Below are 18,505 nucleotides of genomic sequence, written 5' to 3'. Positions count from 1 at the left end.
ACGACTGGTCAGCTCTATCGGCAAAATCTACAATGGTTCTACACGCACCCTGATTTCAGCTGTAGGAGATGATCCGCATGCGGGACTGCTGGGAGCTAGTCACCGTCCTGAGAGTTCGATAGAGCCTTACGGGATTATCGATGATGGCAATTTATTGACGCTTTCTCTTTGCCTGCAATACTTGTGCGAGGAAGTCCGAAAGGGTAAGTGGTACTCTCGTGGTTGGATATACCAGGAGCAGTGCATGTCGCAGCGCTGCCTGTACTTCACGATGAATGAGCCATTCTTCCAATGCCCCTGTAGCCAGAGGAGGGAAGCATATGACCATATGGAACAACTACCATCTCAAGATATTTATATCTGCACTGGGCCTTCATGGTGGAGTAAAAGCCCCAGAAAGGCCCCGATCCTACTCCCTACCGTTACCTAGGGAATGCTAAAGCACAGTTGCAAGCCGAAAGCTACGTAATGGCAGTCTAAGAATACAGCCAAAGAAACTTAACACGTTCAAACGAAGTGCTTGATGCTTCTGAAGGCATTCTTCAACGATTCAACAGGTCATAGGATGTTTCTAACTTGAGCATTCATCAGACTCACAGAACTCTAACTGATGTTTGATTTCAAACGATATTGTGGTTCCCATCAAAATCATGTCACAAACGTGTAAGAACCGCTCACGCTACAATGGCCGTAGAGCAGTTCTTGACATGGTCATGGTGCGTTTTCATGTACTCCCCCCTAATAACATCTTATTTAGTTCTATCCATTTATTCGTCGATGTAATTGTAAGACACCTTGACTTGGGCCTATCGAGTTTATCTTTGCAGAGAGCCTTTGACTATCAAGCATCTCTCACACCCCCGCGCAAAGTTGTCCCACTTCATGTGTATTCCTCAATGGCAGGTTGGCAACTCGACAGAGAAAACATGCTCGAATTCTGCGTGGAAAACTGCGGGCAAGTACAACAACACCATCTAATACTAGCGATATGGATGGCATTGCTAGCTAGCAATGATTCATATCTGAAGTCCGCCGCTGGTATCATAATGACTTTGGATTCTGTTAGATACTCATCAGATACTATCTCTGGAAAATATGATGAATCCTATGGAAAAAAAAAGTCCGGAAATGTATTTGCGTTGAAGTCGTGAAAACGAACGAGGGAAAATGGGATATGGGTGAATGAAGGAAACAATGTTTTTCTGAAGATATATTTGTATATCTGTATTTGGTCTTGAGAGTTGAGATTTGACCTGTGAGAATTAGATAATCTTGTTTGTGACTATTCCTCATTCCCTAAGTCGCAGTCATGGTCATGGTCGTGGTCGTGGTTATTGAAGTGGGGTGAAATCTTGGCCGGTGTTGAGATGATGAATTTGCGTAATGATGAATTTGATGACCATGGAGATGTATGGACATGAATTTAGGTGAATGTTCAGCTGTATGAACATGAGATAGATTCGCAGTACCTAGATGTAGTAGAATAGTGAAGTAGACATAAGTACAGACTAGGAAGGAACTAGAAGAGAGAGATGTGAAAGTAAGTAATAGGCACTTCCTCCATACAACATAAACATAAACAAGAGCAGGAAAAACAGTCCCCCCGGTTGTTTATTTAATGTTCTGGAATCAGTAGACCTAAGACAAGAGGTTGAGATACCCTCATTCTATTGCTTTCTGACTCACTTGCTATCTTGATGACTGTCGGTACGGTACGTATTAGTATTATACATATCTAATCTTATACGCAGACTCAAGTATCAAAAGCACGGTTGCAACTTCATACCGATTGTATAGATAGGTAGGCAGACAATGTTTTCCCCATTATAGACAGATCGATTGACTCATAATAGATTGATGAGTAATAGCTTTTGATATTTCTCTTTACCTTTATAACTGGATATTCCTTTTCGTTTGTTTATCGCCATACAAATCGTCTGATATGTATATTGTTAAAGTTAACAGCTTGTTCAAGTGAATACTAGATAGATAGATGAATTGATATCATATGTTCGGAATAGCTACCGGATAACGAGTTGGATGCCAAGTCTGCAGGCATATCACTCTGATCACATCCATCCATTCATCTTACTATATTCATTGTATTGGTATCACTTTATCATTGATTCCCGAGTTTATCGATTTTTGTTGGTTCAGTGTTCGAGATTGTGAGAATGTATTCAGCATTTCGGCTATTCCATTCCGTGTAAGAGCGATGTTGAGCGTGTGTACCCGGGATTTTCAATATTCTAATCTATGTTTCCAAGTTCCAACATCTTGCTTGCCACTTGCCTGTCTGCTTGATTGCTGGCTTACGCTCCCGAGGCCGTCTGATTGAAGATGGATGTTAAGATAAGGAATTCAATTCGTATCGCCCAGCGGAGGAGTTTCCTCATTCATCTAAACGATACCTCGTGCTTACCTAGCCATGCACATGTATTCCTTCGTCGGCAGGTCAGAACCTAAAAGATACATCACGAGTATGGGATGATTACTGGTGCTTTTGAATGGGGATGTTTTGATTGATTGAACGGCTTGACAACATTACTCGTACTTTTGAATGGGAGTCTTTTGAATGAGAGTCTTTGGAATGATTGGTTTCTGTTCGCTGCGAGATGTCTTACCATATCTTCAAGCTTGTGTTGCTCACTCACTGTCAGCTTCAAAAATAAGCGCCGGATAACAATATGTCTCTTACCCAGCTTTTGGTATCAACGAAATAAGCATAAGGCTTTCAGCCCTCGCCAACCAAGGCTGCTGATATTAGTTCATGATTCTGACCCTGTGGCCCGTATTGTATGGTATTGTATGTCACTACTCAGCATCTTTACGCTTGGCAAATCCGTGTAACGTTAAGATTTATTTGGCTGCTAAGTGGCTCGCCTCCAAGATTGCTTGGAAGAAGCTTCGAAAGCTTCGCCTTGGGCTTGCAGATTGTACCTACTTGGGAGCTTGGGCTGCGATCACGATTATCTTTTCGATATGGAGGGGGAGAGAGACTTGAGAATCGAAAGATCGAGATATGGATGAACTCGGACTCGGATGAGGGATTCGGGTTCTCCACCTATTTCTTATCATGTACCAATAGCTTACATCCTACGCCTCTCTCTATCTCGTATCCTCTCCATCATTTAAGGTTATCAGTTCACATCTATCGTGGAAGGAAAAGACGAGGAGGCGACTTCACCCTTTAGAGTATAGAGACACGTGGGTGACATTTCATCTTGGACATTTGCGTCTTGCTGGTACTTATGTATCTATTATTAGGTGCATTAAAATGTTCACAAATAATCAAGCACAATAAATAATGATAATATCCTCACAATCTCCCAATATTTCACCATATCTCGTTCTTCCTTATCGTAATTGCAAAAAAGGACCGAGGTGACGAGGATGGTGCTCCCATCTCGGTCCAAAACCCCCCATCGGGTAGCAATTTCAAACGCCTCCAGCGCCATGGAATATTTCTATCCACTCATCAATCACGACATTCATGTTTAAATCTAGTGCTTCAATTGCTTATTATCAAATACCTAGCTATCCCCGATAGGTTTTGAGGGAAAGATAAAAGACAGACCCCGGACGGCGTTCCCGCCACCAAAATCAAACCACCTTGCCCTGATACCAAGAGAAGGGAAATGGAGGGAAATGCTTGTTGGTCAGATCTAACGGCAATATTAAGTAAGACTGGATAGGCATGAAAAGACGGGCGGTTGATTTGAATAGGTACATAAGCTCCTACCTGTACCTAGCGTTGCCAAGTCGACTCGGTAAACAAATTAAACCTTTTTTTGGCAGGTGTAAAGAGCTGGAGGCAGTTCGATTCTTCCCATTTCGTATGCCCAGTCTCGTCGGCCTCGCGTTTTTGACATCTTTTGACATCTGTTGCCATCATGTTATCCCGGGTGCCTAGCTAGGATGGAATTGTTCCTGTTCCAGTCCAGTGGTAGAAAGATATTAGTGAGCCGAGTTCACCGTTCGCTGATACCCGGGTTCCCCAAAAGCTTTGTTCGCCTCTGACCCTCTCACTGCTGGTTTACTGCTCGCGCGACTAATTTCTTATCGGATTTTCTGCTTGGCAACATTCTCAAACTCTTGGCGCAACGTTACCTTCCTAATGTGGAGTAAAGAGGAGATGATTATTTGTTGGTGGTGAATTCGCTTGACAAATGAGAATGATTTGGTTTAATGAATTTTTGTAGAGATGAAAGGACCGCGGTTGAAGGTGGGCTTCGAGGGTGATATTTGAGATTGGGGATATGATTGTGTGATGAGGCTGGTAAGGTGGATATTGTGGAGGGGAAAGGCCTCGCAATCGTCTTCGTCGTTCTGGGTGTTGCAATCGAGGTAGTACCGGTGACTAGGCTGGTCTTTGGATACACTAGCTGCACCCATACATGTTCAGGGTGATTACACTGTATGCACGACAGCTTTCCCTACTCGGGTGAATACAGCACTATCCGTACACAACACACAAGTGTGCTACCGATTGGCCTTCCTCCGACTCTATTTGCCACATACAAGGAGGTAGCCTGGTCAATTCAGAACCTGGGGTCTGAGTTTATATCTTCTAGAACGATTTGATACTTGCTATGATTTGTTCCGTGCGTTCAATATCACTTACGCACCTTCCTCTTTAGGCGATCTCCGTAATGGATCAGCATTGGAATGAGTTCACAAAGCACAATCGTGAGAGCTTGTACCAGCTGATAACGGTGCTGATTGGTATGGCGTTCCCGTATGGGAGGGGAGGGATATGATCCCATGCTAGCTAGGAGTGTGCATGGGAGCAGCATGCGAGATTCTCCGAATTAGTCGAGGGCTAGGATTGTGAATGGGGAACATAGTGAATTCAGGTGGTGTAGCTTGTTATTCAATGGGTACGGCAGCGGTATATTTATTCTCGTGTTTCCCCTCCTCGTGGTTTTGTTCTTTAGTCGCACTTCTACGACCACTCTCTCTACCTGTTGTGATAAATCAACTACGCAAACATGGGTAAGTACTTCTTTCTCCTCGATCATGTTTTACTTGGTGGTATTTTCTACAAATTACTGACATCCAAGAATAGTTGCACAAGAAAACATCACAGCCGATATTCAAGGCTCGATGCTAGGCAGTGATGCTGTCCTAGCTCTCGACCAAAAAGGATCGTTGGTCCACACAGCCTCAAGAGAGCATCACCCTAAAGCCGGTCTCGAAACTGAAGCCGCACTGGTTCATGCAGACGGCCATGGACCCGAACATATAGATCCAGAATTAATTCCTACTGAAGAGGAAAAGAGAACCCTTCGAAAGGTAGCTGGAAAACTACCTACTATCACTTACTTAATTTGTGCTGTCGAATTCGCTGAGCGAGCTTCTTACTAGTATGTTTCTCCTTATTCCGCACTGACGTCTGCAATTTCAATTAGACAAATTCACTAACATGTAATTCACTCACAGTGGTTGCAATGGTTTGTTTAACAATTTCGTGAACAGACCCCTTCCAGTCGGTGGTGACGGTTATGGCGCACCACCAAGGGGAACTCAACAAACTGCCGGAGCTTTAGGTCTCGGTACGGTCAAAGCAACAGCCGTATCTCAATCATTCTCTCTACTTGCATATGCGCTTCCACTGTTCTTCGGATGGCTCGCCGATACCAAAACTGGTAGATTCAAGATTATTTGCTGGGGTGTGGCAGTATGTGGTCTTGCACATGTTCTCATGGTTGCAAGTGGTGCTCCTACTCTGTTGGCCAATGGAGGTGCCAAGGCTCCCTTCTTTTTGAGTGTTTATACTTTGTCTATTGGTGCTGGTAAGTTTTCTCTGCATTCTAAACTTTAGCCACCATTCACTAACATCCTGATAGCTATGTTCAAACCTAATATTGCACCAACGCTTCTCGATCAAATGCCAAATGCAGTTCCAGTTAAGAAGACTCTAGCCTCCGGTGAAGTGGTCATTGTTGACCCCGAATCTACTACCGAGCGAGTCATGCTTTGGTTCTACCTTCTCGTTAACGTTGGTGGATTCATGGGTGTCCCAACTGCCTACACCGAAAAATACGTCGGCTGGTGGTTATCCTTCCTCCTCCCACTCCTCCTTTATGTCCCTCTTCCATTCCTCCTCTGGTTCATGCGCAAACGTCTTGTCCTCTACCCACCTGGAGGATCCGATCTTGTAAACGTCTGCCGAGTTGTTGGTATCTGTTTCAGAAGAGGTGGTTTAAGAAAAATCTTTACTCGCAAAGGAGGATTCTTTGAGCCTGCTAAACCATCTGTTATTGCTGAGTCTGGTAACATTATTCACGTGCCATGGAACGATGCATTCATTGAGGATGTCAAGCGTACTTTCCAAGCCGCTGGAATTTTCTGTTTCTTCCCAATCCAAAACATCAACGACAACGGTCTCGGTAGCTCCGCCAGTGCCCTTTCAACTATGTTGACTACCAGTGGTGCCCCCAACGATCTCATGAACAACTTCAACTCTCTCTCCATTATCATTGTCGCTCCAATGCTCAACTACGGTCTCTACCCATTGTTGAGAAAGCGCAACATTCACTACGGACCAATTGCCAGAATGACCACCGGATTCTTCCTTTCCACTCTCGGAGGTGCCGCCTACACCGTTCTTAACTACTACGCCTACAAGATCGGACCTTGCGGAAAGTACGGTTCTTCCGAAACGTGTGTTGATGCCGATGGTGTCTCCCTCGTAGCCAACATTCCCGTCTGGTTCATGGCAATTCCCTACGCCATCGGTGGTATTTCCGAACTCTTCGTCAACGTTCCCGCATACGGTATTGCATACTCCCGTGCTCCTGCAAACATGAGAGGTCTCGTCTCTGCTCTCAACTTGTTCACCCAAGCTATTGCTTATCTCGTTGGTCTTGCCTGTGCAGCTGTCATCAAGGATCCATATCTCACATGGGTTTTCGGTGCGCCAACTATCATTGGTGCGGTCATGATGATTGCTTTCTACTGGATCTACAGAGATATTGATGAGGAAGAATACAGACTCAGTATCAATGATGAACAAATGCATGTTGCGGATCAACAAATTCACGATGGACAGAGTGCGAGCGAGAAAGCTGCTCCTCCTTCTTATGAGGGAGAAAAAGGTGGACTCAAGGACAAGGAAACTGAGCTTTAGAGAATGAAAAGCGGAAAAGTTTAAAAGGGGATCGGGGAGTAAGGTATTAGGGGTTATTTTGGGGATTTTGGGGGTGTGGTGATGATTCTTATGATACCGTATGATAGTATGATTTTGGATTGTGGTGATGAGCTCATAAAAGCTAGATGCTGGCGAGCTATCGCTGGGGTAATAAACTTCTTAATGACATTCTTTTATTTAATAATCTGTTGGTCCATTTTTGACGTGATCTTTTGTGATGGTGAATGGCAAGTTCCCATGTGGCTATTGACGGCTATCCACAAAAACGTAAATAAATGGATGTATGACCGAGTAGAACTTCAAAACAAAGCAACACTCAACGCCCCCTTCATCTCCACAACAGCAGAAGAGGAGAAGAAATCCCTATCTGCCCATTGAATGTTTTTTCACAAAATATCCTCGATCCTGCTCTTGGAAACACGCTATCCCAAGAACCAAGTATTTAATTCCATATCTGCAATGAGTATCTCTAACTGCAGACGGGCCTCCTCCCAACCAATCTCCATCATGGATTCCCCTACCAGTTCCAAGCGGGCGGAACTCTCCTGAGATATCCGGATCCCACCACACCCACCCATGCAATTACTTTTAACCACTCCACTTCAAACCCCCGACGCCCAATTTTTGAAATACTAGAAGTATCCACTACCCAAGAGAAGTCGATACCCTCTCAAATATATACAATTGAGTCATGATCAACCATCTAAAGATACCTTACCAAATGCAAATAGTTGTTGCGGAATAAGTATACTGGTTAGCTCGAATACTTCTGGAGTGACGATTCAGTTCGATGATTGAATGGATAGGGGAATAGGTCAGAAATTACAATATCCCATTTCGATCCCGGATCAGTTTGAAAGAGAAAGGGAAGGAGTATACCATCGAACCGCATACGACTCAAGATCATTTTGGGTTCTTGGTTGTATGACTACCAAATCCGCACCAAGATTTGATTTACATTGACATTCATCTCACTGCCGCTATTCAACGAAACTTTTCGTGAAAAGGCAAGATTTAAAATCATGATGCTTATCTATCAATCTAAGAGGTGTTCTAATGGTATCTCAGAGACACCGCACCAATACCTTTTATTGGCAAACACATTCCATACAATCGCATCTGCGATCCATAGCATTCCGTAATACGAGACTTCCGCGTAAAGGAAAGCTCAAAGGGAACATGAGGAGTCAATGTTCTACGTATTAAAAGGTGTTGATGCGATGATATTCCAGATCTTTATTAGCATAGATATGATAGCTACAGTGAGGTCTGCGATAGAAAAGAAACATGAACGAGGTAGGTTAAAAGAAGAATGGCAAATTCCTCTAACAATCATACACTAAGATATAGACAAAGTGATTAGGAGTGGCCCTCTAGAATAGAAGGCTCAGCAAGGATAGAGTAAAGATTCTGAGAATATCAAATAACTCGGCAGTAACCATATGGAGGGAATCCAAGGCAGATAATTGGAATTTCTTATTCCATGCTATTATAACAACTTATATTCACAACACTGACTATGAAAAATATTTCAGATACTCAACTGTTGAACATCAATCAAAAGTTTGATATTGAAAGAGTGGACTTGCATCAGCCCCAGATCAAAAACGGTGATTGGGGGGATCTGCTTGTATGAGAAATACGGATGACATAGTACCTACGATGGCAGGTCCTAAATGCCAAGTTATATTCTGTCTGAAGAACTAGCTACATACAAGAAATAATAATCCTTAAATAAGGACTACTGAAAGAGCTAGTCTCTTTCGTATTCGCTTAGGGTTACTGCACAGTGGCCATTGAATTGAAGTCATTCACTGCGTCCATACGATGACCCAATGACTAACATAAGAATCTCATTTATCAATTCTAAACGGCCATGCTATGTATCCACAAACATTGACTAGCTCAATGAACCTCATGCAGACAATTGGCAGCAATGCCTTCTATACATACCCCTCTCGCCATGAAACGCTTTGTGAGTACTACTCGTATGTAAGCATCTTGATTGACATACTGCCTCGAAACGAACAGTATGTTGGAATTTCAGAAAATGGATATTCTATCAGAGTAAATTTAGGGAATGGGAGTAAATCAAGGTGGAGAAAAAGATGCAACAGACCGTCGCTCCTTACGAAACTGATAGCAGCTGCGTGGAATATCTGAATGAGAGCATAGCAGCCAAACTTTTTGTTTATGGGATTGGGAAGAAACATATTTCAGTCAATTTTTGTATGACCAAAAAGATCTAGGGTTTGAACTTTCAGTAGCTTCTGGAGATCTACCACGGTGAAATAATGTTGGGTTGGGTCATCGAGTAGGCAAATGACAAAATGAAAGATAGAGTCAAAGCAATAACGGAATGGGTGAGATGGAGGAGTATTAAAAGACGACTTTGTTATGTGGTTCAGTATCAAGTATAAGAGAAAAACAATAAGAGTGTGTATTGTGTTTGAGAATTTGATTAGAGAATTGGGTAATGAGGATGCCAAAGCAAAGCTCCTCAGAAATGACCATAGTAAGACATGAAGATTGTATTATATTCCCAATTTCTACTCCGACGCCTTGGCAATGCTTTGTTTCCCAAAACTCCATCCCGAATGATACCTTTGATTAAAACCTGAAAATTGTCAGTAAAGTCTTTGTATATCATTAGGATTCAAACTTACCGTATCTCATAAGACCCTGCTCTAGTCATATATCTGACCCATTTTACACTTGAGTAATTATTCTTCTCGAAAACCTTTAGATATCTAACCAATAGTCCTGAACTTGTAAACATCAACAAGCTAAAGTTCAAACTCAATGGTGGTCTTGACCATGCCTTTTGGTTCGTCATGCTTGTTAATGTAGCTTCCGCGCTCAATACAAATTCATTTTGTCCAGTAAATCTTGGTATCTTCCATATAATAACATTCTCCTCTGGTACATATTTTGCTTTTCCTTGCGTACATCGATCGGTGATTCGAGCAGTATTTAAAGGCGTAGGTATCTTAACAACGACATTGGTAGCGAATAGCTTGCTACCATAATTTGCTCGAATTGCAATACTGTATTCGACCTTTGTTTTACCAACTTCATTCACGATGGCATGGATTTTAAATGGCAGATTGACATTTTCGGTGGCGCGATAGCGCATGAGTTCGAATTCTCCATCGGGAGGTATGAACGAAATAATTCTGTCGGTGTCGAATTTCCCCAGCTTAACACATTGGTGAAATTGGCAATCCTCCAGTGTAACACTACCAGCTGCTGCTTTGGTGGCCTTGGTACCCATACGATTTCCAGATGGTAGAGATGAAAGACTATCACCATCTAACAACAATCGATCATTAAGTCCGAACTTGCATTCTGGTGTTCCGGAAAGGTATGCTCTCATGACAATTTGACCATTTACATCAGCGCGTAGAACAGTTCCTGTAGCAGACATCAAAAGATTCACATCTTCAATGACATCTACAAATGCTTCATTCTTTCTGTATTTGACATCGGCTTTCCTCCATGATAAAGCTCCGGTTGCTTGCATTGTAATCTTCGCCGAGTCTTCCATGGTTCGTTCCGACTTGACACCTTCCGTTGTGATGTACATCTTTAGTGTATCTGTCTCTGTATTTTGAGGGTACCCAAAATCCAGGATTTCTATGTCGCATATTCATCAGCTTCCGGCACAATTGATACCTGCGAATTGCGCATTGCACTCACCATCTAAAAGTTCATATACCAGGACGAAGTTGTTCTTAACCGCTTCTTCGTCGAACTTTCCGAAGTAGCCTTTCCCCAGCGCAATCAATCTGTAGAGGAACTCAAAGACCAGCGCAGCATTGGCATTGCTCTTGGTAATTGCAACCAAATATATATTTTCGTGTTTGACATGGCTGAAGGTCGTACTTCCTAAAGTAAGGATTGGTGAACGAACTTGTGCATTGGAGATGACCTGAATTCGAAAGACATCTGCGAGTCGAGGTCGACAATCGTTTCGGAATGCGCGAAAGATTAGGTTCTCTCCCTTTTGATTGAAGATCAATATGCCAGACAGCATTTTGATTTATATGTAGTTGAAGGAGGATTTGATTATTGAAATGTCGAGGGATAAGGTGTGGGGAGCCGAGAGCTACGAGGTGCAGTAGATCTATAGTAGAAGCTCAGTTCAGTACAATATTTACCGAACATCCCTTTCAGTAGTGTTCAGGGGCTAAAATGAAATCTTTCAACATAGTAGGTGTGTTATTGAATTATTGTTAGATGATTATGTAGATGATGAGCTCAAAAGTCTTCAAATGTTTCTACACAAGATTCAATTAAAATTTTGGTTGCCTTGTTTCATGTGAATATTGGAAGATATGTGTGTTTTAGGTAGCCCGTTTGTTTCTTCCAAATAGACAGAGTAACAGACGTATATCAGATTCAGGAAGCCTTATTAACGAGGTCGAATAGAATTATCAATATCTGGTAGCTTCCGCTATCTACATACAGTATGAATTATCACTCATCATTCATCATTCATCACTTGAAATCTTTGCCTAGATTATCTCTCCATCACAAGTCTATAAAAGTCTATACTGGCACACATAGGGTAATTGCTAGCTGTACAGGAATGAGGTATTGAAGAAAACCATTAAAACCAAATGCACATCATCATCGCCCCTTATCTATTCACAAAATAATATCCTTAAATCATGTCAAGTCTCATGAACTCAGCATGTAAAGTCTTTCCGAGCAATGCTGGACTTCTCTCCACGATAACACCTGCAGCTTCAAGGGCTGAGATCTTGGAATCAGCACCACCCTTTCCGCCACTGACAATAGCACCTGAGATGTGTTAGTTAATGTCATTAGTGGGTATCATCTTGAAATACTTACCAGCGTGTCCCATTCTTCGTCCAGGAGGAGCAGAGATACCAGCGATAAAGCTGACAACTGGCTTCTTAGCAGTGTTGTAATCCTTCAAGAATTCGGCAGCATCTTCTTCTGCGGATCCTCCGATTTCTCCAATCATGATGATACCATCAGTCTCCTCATCCTCGAGGAATACCTTCAAGCAATCAATGAAGTTGGTTCCAGAGAATGGATCACCACCAATACCAACAACAAGAGATTGACCCAATCCAGCTTGTGTAGTTTGGTTGACAGCCTCATAAGTCAAAGTTCCTGAACGAGAAACAATACCAATACGTCCACGCTTGTGAATGAACCCTGGCATGATACCAATCTTACATTGTCCTGGCGCAATGAGACCTGGGCAATTGGGTCCAACCAAACGTGTCTTTCCTTGAGTCTTCAAAATATCTGTAATGCGAACCATGTCTATATTGAGATTAGAATTATCCTCTTAGACTCCAAATATGAACATACCATGTTGTGGGATACCCTCAGTGATACTAAATCATCAATTAGTATAAGTGCTATCACATGCAAATTTGATATGTATTCTTACCACACAACCAAAGGAATTTCAGCAGCGATAGCCTCCTCAATACCGGCAGCAGCAAGAGGGGGTCTGCAAAGTATATTATATCAGCACCAAATCCAGCCTTCCATCACAGATTCTTTGCGATTGCGGTAGATCTTACGGGACGAAGATAGCAGAAGCTGTAGCACCGGCTTCCTTTACAGCTTGTTCGACGGTTGCGAAAACGGGTAAATCGAGATGAGTTTGTCCAGCTTTCTTTGGGTTTGTACCTCCAACAACAGTTGTACCTATTTCCATATCAGAACCTTTTCAATTCCCCCATTATTCGTCTCAAGACATACCATATTCGATGGCTTGTTGGGCATGGAAACTATGGCGGATTTGTCAACTTATTTCCTCAATACCAAACAGAGGCTCGCGATAATACTTACGTTCCTTGTTTACCAGTGAAACCTTGGTAGATAACTCTGGTATCCTTAGTGATACGAAGGTTTTCCGCGGTAGCAGCATAAGCAGAGGTCGAAGTGGAATAGCCTTGTCTTCTCATAGCAGCCTGCATCGCAGGTCTGGCACATCTTGAAAAAGCCTGCATCTTGTCTGAGGGACAATTGATGTCAGATATGAAAGACAGGAAAGTGATTTGAAGTTTATCTTGAATTATTTCCTTCTTTTCTTCTTACCAGCTTCTTCTGTTGCGGACGGAATCGCTTGCAAGGCCTCCGATTTTGCCGGATTAATTGGTTGTTCCGGTGGTTTGGCTTGGAATGGAATTTTATTTCACACAAGAACATTAATTTTAGTAACCCCGCGATTTCTTCAAAGCATCAACTACATCACTCTTCACAACTTCACGATTTACCACGAGAAGAGCTTTGATTTTGAAGCATCAAAGGTTGCGCAAAGTCTTGAAAGAAAGGCGAATAAAATCCCTCCCAACGTGCAACGGTATTGAACCAACTACATCTCCACACACTCCAAAATGGCCACTACCGTCGATACAATGACATTGTCGGATAGGCAAAGAAAGCCAAAGGACCCTAATTTACCTCCAGAGAATGAACGATACTTGAGAGCATGTTCAGATATTGCTAGCGCATTGGTACAGGATCATGAATCTCAACAGGATCCAAATGCGCCGAGGAAGGATATCAATTTGAATAGTTTAAGGGCCAAAATGTCGAAACGTCACAGGCTCAGCAATATTCCACCATTGACTGCTATTATTGCCGCCATTCCAGAGCATTACAAGAAATATATCCTTCCAAAGTTAATCGCAAAACCAATTAGTATGTATCTCCTAATGCATAAATATTTGCGACTCTAACAGTTTGTCAGGAAGTGCTTCTGGTATTGCGGTTGTCGCGGTTATGTGCAAACCACATCGATGTCCTCACATTGCCTACACAGGAAACATCTGTGTCTACTGTCCCGGTGGACCTGATTCCGATTTCGAATATTCTACACAATCATATACTGGTTATGAACCTACATCAATGAGAGCCATCCGAGCACGATACGATCCTTTTGAACAAGCTCGAGGAAGAGTAGATCAAATTAAATCGCTCGGCCACAGCGTCGACAAGGTAGAATACATTATTATGGGTGGTACTTTCATGTCATTATCTGAAAGTTACAGAGATGGTTTTATCTCCCAGCTACACAATGCGCTTAGTGGATATCAAGGAAATAATGTAGATGAAGCAGTTCAAGCTGGTGAGATGAGCAACATCAAATGTGTTGGTATCACAATCGAAACTCGTCCGGATTATTGTTTACAACCCCATTTATCTGCCATGCTAAGATATGGTTGCACCCGTTTGGAAATTGGTGTACAATCACTGTACGAGGATGTTGCTCGAGATACCAACAGAGGTCACACAGTGGCTTCAGTCGCAGAAACATTTTGTTTAGCGAAGGACGCTGGCTTCAAGGTTGTTAGTCATATGATGCCAGATTTACCCAATGTTGGAATGGAGAGAGATTTGGATCAATTTAGGGAATATTTCGAAAACCCCGCCTTCAGAACCGATGGTCTCAAAATTTACCCAACATTGGTCATTCGTGGAACTGGCTTATACGAACTCTGGAGAACTGGCAGGTACAAGAATTACACACCAAATGCCTTGATCGATATAGTTGCTCGAATCCTCGCTCTTGTACCACCGTGGACTCGTATTTATCGTGTCCAAAGAGATATTCCAATGCCTTTGGTCACATCTGGTGTTGAGAATGGAAATCTTCGAGAGCTTGCGTTGAGTAGAATGAAGGATTTTGGTACTACTTGTCGTGATGTTCGAACTCGTGAAGTCGGTATCAATGAGGTCAAGAATAAGATTCGTCCTTCTCAGGTTGAACTTGTTCGAAGAGATTATACCGCAAATAAAGGATGGGAGACATTTTTAGCATATGAAGATCCAAAGCAAGATATTCTTATTGGATTGCTTCGGTTAAGAAAGTGTTCTAAAACACACACCTTTAGACCCGAGCTTACTGGACAGCCTACCAGTATCATTCGTGAGCTTCACGTTTATGGTTCAGCTGTTCCAGTTCATGCTCGCGATCCAAGAAAGTTTCAACATCAAGGTTATGGTACATTACTCATGGAAGAAGCTGAAAGAATTGCCCGAAATGAACATGGAAGTACGAAGATAAGTGTCATCAGTGGTGTTGGTACAAGAGATTATTATCGAAGATTAGGTTATTGGTTGGATGGTCCTTACATGAGTAAGATGCTGCCACCAAAGGATGACGAGGATAGTGATGATGACTTTTGATTTCAAAATATCCAAAATTCTCGGTCTAGTCGCTGCACTTGGCTCTGAAATCCATCATCACAATGCTTACCTGCAAATGCCATTATCACGTCCAGCCATCATATTGGCGCAGTAATTTCACTGTTGTCTTACGTTTTCGGGGTATTAATACTTCGATTCTGAGACTTTTACGTGTGGTAGGACTTTTCACTCTACTGCTTAGCACAGAATTCAAGGTTGATGTGATAAAAACCTCAAGTCGAGAGTTTCTCACAGCGACAAGATCACCAGAAGAAGCAGTTGATACCCCAGAAAGTGGCTGCAACTCTTTCGTGCGCTAGTAGATGCTCTCGTCACCAAAAGGCCCTCGCTTCACAGTCTCGATATTTCGAAGGAACGTTTTGCATGTTCGGAATGGCTGGTTGCCATTCTGATTATCGCCGGATGTTTGATTTGAGTTACCTGAATCAATTTAGTGTGTCAGCATCGCATTGTCCGAAATATTTGGGTATGCGATATGGAGGCGAGATAGGCTGTGGATACATAGAACAAACCGACTTAAATGTTATACTTCGAGTTAAATGGAACAACCAATAGTTTCTATTGTATTTTAGCTCGCATACAATGCACGAAAATCAAACTACCGTTTCTTGTGGTGCATGTTAGTATTTGAGAATGTCCATAATAAATCGAACTAACTACATCGCCTATCCTTTGCGCATTGATGCGGTACAGTCATCGTTCTAGTCTGCTACTGACGTGTCTATTTTAAGGTTGATATACACATGCGGGAAGTAACTGACTGCATAATGACATGGGTAGTACCTGCAAGCACTTTGAAAGTCATACATGATTACTCTGAATGTCAATAGCATTTCCTTTCTTTTTGGGGAAATTTTTCTACCCATGTTCCCAGAATTCAACAAGAAGTATACGCTTGTTCTCACCCAAGTCCCATAATTTGTCTGAGAAACACTCCCTCAGTTCCAAGAGGGTGAAACATTGACTTTAAAAGACGACGAGTCTTTCACAAAAAGATTCATGACGACTTGATATCCATTTCACCCCCTTCCTTATTTGTTTATCGTCTCATGTTACTAGCCTAGATCTGGGCATCAACTCCTTCCATTACGCCATGCACGTTTTTGAAAACATCAGCCCTAGGTGTTCTTTTTGACATCATCTTAATTGAAACATTTATTAGCATTCATTCACAGCCTTTCCTGCATCAAAAATTGATGACAGACTATTGGTTATTGCAGTATCTACTATCGAAAACATTTATGTTGTGGTGGCTATGCGGACGGGAACTAGAATATCCGAACATTGGGGTCGGCTGGGTCGCCTAAATTCCACATGTTACCAATCGATCCCCTCTAGTTTGGCATATACCGTTCATTCAAGAGCGCTTACAGCCGCGCGTGGGTTCTATTTCTGGCTTCCTACTTTTTCTGCGCCTCCAACATATTGCTTAATTATTGGTTCAACAAACAAATCTCACCTACATGTAAGCACGTTCTTTAGTATCTGGATCGCTTTGAAGAGAAAGTGAATTTAGGTCATGTCAACTGCGGCCGAATCTTAAATTATATTCCGAAGGCAACTCGAGAGGTATGGTACAAATATGGTAATTAACGAACAAGTATGAGGCGGTGTTATAGTAGACCTGGAGATAGTCTGGCTATATAGGAGACCGTTTGGTACGCTTGTATTTTGACTTTCTTTTCATCAATAACCTCATTAACAATTTCATCCCCATACCTTTTTACGAATCTCATTAGGTCTACAAATTTCTTTTCTCATTTTTTCGTAGAAAATACTTCTTTCTTATTTCAACTTCAAAGTCCATAATTCATAATGCATACTTCAAATATTCTCTTCGGAATTTCATTCCTCTCAACCATTGTTGCTGCAGCTCCTTTCTCAGTCGATAATAGCTTCCTTGAAGCTGTAACAGCAACCAATACAGGGCCATTACTAGCAATTCAAACCGCAGCCCATGGTTCTCTTTCTAATATACCTCCTCCTGCTGCATTGGTCGGTGGAGATGACAGTCTCACCAATTTCAAGCTCGTCGCCTTCAATGAGAACATGGAAGTTGCATTTTTCGAGGAGCTTACCTTCAACATCACAAACAATGTCCCAGGTTATACATTCGGTAGTCAAGACAGCAGGGACACAGTACTTACAAACCTCAACGCAATTGTCGCACAAGAAAAATTACATTCATTGAATGCTGAGAAAGCTATCGTTCGTTTCACCAATGATACCGATGCTATCATTCAGCCATGCCAATACAATTTCGATGTTACCAACTTTGAGCAAGCCATAGCTACCGCATCTCTTTTCACAGATGTAACTATGGGTACTTTGGGAGATATCCAAACCGTATTCGGTACAAACGGTGATTCCAAATTCATCCGTGGTGTTGCAGCATCACTCGGACAAGAAGGAGAACAAAACGGATATTTCCGACAAATCCTTCACAAAATCCCATCCGCTCTTCCTTTCCTGACAGCTAGTACCAGAGATTTCGCATTCAGTGCTTTAAATCAAAATTTTATCGTTGAAGGAAGTTGCCCAAACAGTGACACCATCCCTCTCAAGACCTTCCAGAAACTTACTGCTTCTCAACCCGACACCATCGATTCCGACACCATTATTACTTTCTCATTCCAGCTCAACGCAGATCAAGACTACACCACCACCTGGGGAGATAAATGCGAGGGACTCTCGCTCGTCTATGTTAATCAACAAAATAAACCTGTGGTTCAACCATTCGAAAGTATCAGTTTACAAGCAGATGGAAAGACGGTTGTTTTTACTGCGAAATTCCAATTTGATGCCGGTGCCGCCAATGGGGCTACGGGTAATGGCTTGACTTTGGCTGCTTTGGCTAAGGGTACTGATTTTGCCAACGCGTTGGAGGTTTCTAATAATGCTGTTTTTGGACCAGCACCAATTGAGATTAATTGATTGGATTGAATATTGAGGGAATGAGGGGTTCACGTATTGGGGAGATTTGGCATAGCATAGCGTGGTGTTCTTTGGATTTTTCTTCTAGGAAATCGGGATTTACTTGGTGATGAGTTGTTTGCATCGGGCGGTGTTTGGTTTCGTTATTTTCTTGGCCTTCTTGTCGGGAAACCTGTCTTTACTTCCAGAATGATTCTCCTGGCTCTTAACATATGA

General features: G+C 42.3%; 6 protein-coding genes across 6 annotated transcripts; 4 read left to right on the top strand and 2 right to left on the bottom strand.

Annotated features, from left to right (window-relative positions):
• Window positions 1-421: 421 nt before the first annotated feature.
• BCIN_10g01560 (hypothetical protein) lies at window positions 422-1,750 on the top strand. The gene has a single exon (XM_024695454.1). It carries the CDS (start codon window positions 651-653, stop codon window positions 1,149-1,151), a length of 501 nt encoding a protein of 166 aa, XP_024551248.1. The 5' UTR covers window positions 422-650; the 3' UTR covers window positions 1,152-1,750.
• A 3,170-nt stretch (window positions 1,751-4,920) lies between these two features.
• Window positions 4,921-7,349, top strand: BCIN_10g01550 (hypothetical protein). Its single transcript, XM_001555648.2, has 4 exons — window positions 4,921-4,995; window positions 5,069-5,366; window positions 5,443-5,795; window positions 5,850-7,349. Exons 1-4 carry the CDS (start codon window positions 4,992-4,994, stop codon window positions 7,130-7,132), a joined length of 1,938 nt encoding a protein of 645 aa, XP_001555698.2. The 5' UTR covers window positions 4,921-4,991; the 3' UTR covers window positions 7,133-7,349.
• A 2,168-nt stretch (window positions 7,350-9,517) lies between these two features.
• Bcapm4 lies at window positions 9,518-11,472 on the bottom strand. Its single transcript, XM_001555649.2, has 3 exons — window positions 10,853-11,472; window positions 9,820-10,789; window positions 9,518-9,770 (listed from the first exon to the last, which is right to left on the bottom strand). The coding sequence occupies exons 1-3, from the start codon at window positions 11,187-11,189 to the stop codon at window positions 9,764-9,766; spliced, it is 1,314 nt and encodes a 437-aa protein (XP_001555699.1). The 5' UTR covers window positions 11,190-11,472; the 3' UTR covers window positions 9,518-9,763.
• Window positions 11,473-11,554: 82 nt separating this feature from the next.
• BCIN_10g01530 (hypothetical protein) lies at window positions 11,555-13,272 on the bottom strand. The gene is made up of 7 exons (XM_001555650.2): window positions 12,992-13,272; window positions 12,902-12,930; window positions 12,721-12,847; window positions 12,585-12,647; window positions 12,503-12,528; window positions 12,011-12,454; window positions 11,555-11,959 (listed from the first exon to the last, which is right to left on the bottom strand). The coding sequence occupies exons 1-7, from the start codon at window positions 13,150-13,152 to the stop codon at window positions 11,820-11,822; spliced, it is 990 nt and encodes a 329-aa protein (XP_001555700.1). The 5' UTR covers window positions 13,153-13,272; the 3' UTR covers window positions 11,555-11,819.
• Window positions 13,273-13,345: 73 nt separating this feature from the next.
• On the top strand, window positions 13,346-16,016 carry Bcelp3. The gene is made up of 2 exons (XM_001555651.2): window positions 13,346-13,846; window positions 13,896-16,016. Exons 1-2 carry the CDS (start codon window positions 13,540-13,542, stop codon window positions 15,332-15,334), a joined length of 1,746 nt encoding a protein of 581 aa, XP_001555701.1. The 5' UTR covers window positions 13,346-13,539; the 3' UTR covers window positions 15,335-16,016.
• A 522-nt stretch (window positions 16,017-16,538) lies between these two features.
• BCIN_10g01510 (hypothetical protein) lies at window positions 16,539-18,500 on the top strand. The gene has a single exon (XM_001555652.2). The coding sequence runs from the start codon at window positions 17,171-17,173 to the stop codon at window positions 18,287-18,289; it is 1,119 nt and encodes a 372-aa protein (XP_001555702.1). The 5' UTR covers window positions 16,539-17,170; the 3' UTR covers window positions 18,290-18,500.
• The last annotated feature ends 5 nt before the right edge of the window (window positions 18,501-18,505 follow it).

This window comes from Botrytis cinerea, chromosome 10, assembly GCF_000143535.2.
Source record: "Botrytis cinerea B05.10 chromosome 10, complete sequence".
In the NCBI taxonomy this organism is placed as follows: Eukaryota; Fungi; Ascomycota; class Leotiomycetes; order Helotiales; family Sclerotiniaceae; genus Botrytis; species Botrytis cinerea.
The sequence above is the reverse complement of the archived record's forward strand: the minus strand, read 5'-3'. Positions and strand labels throughout refer to the sequence as shown.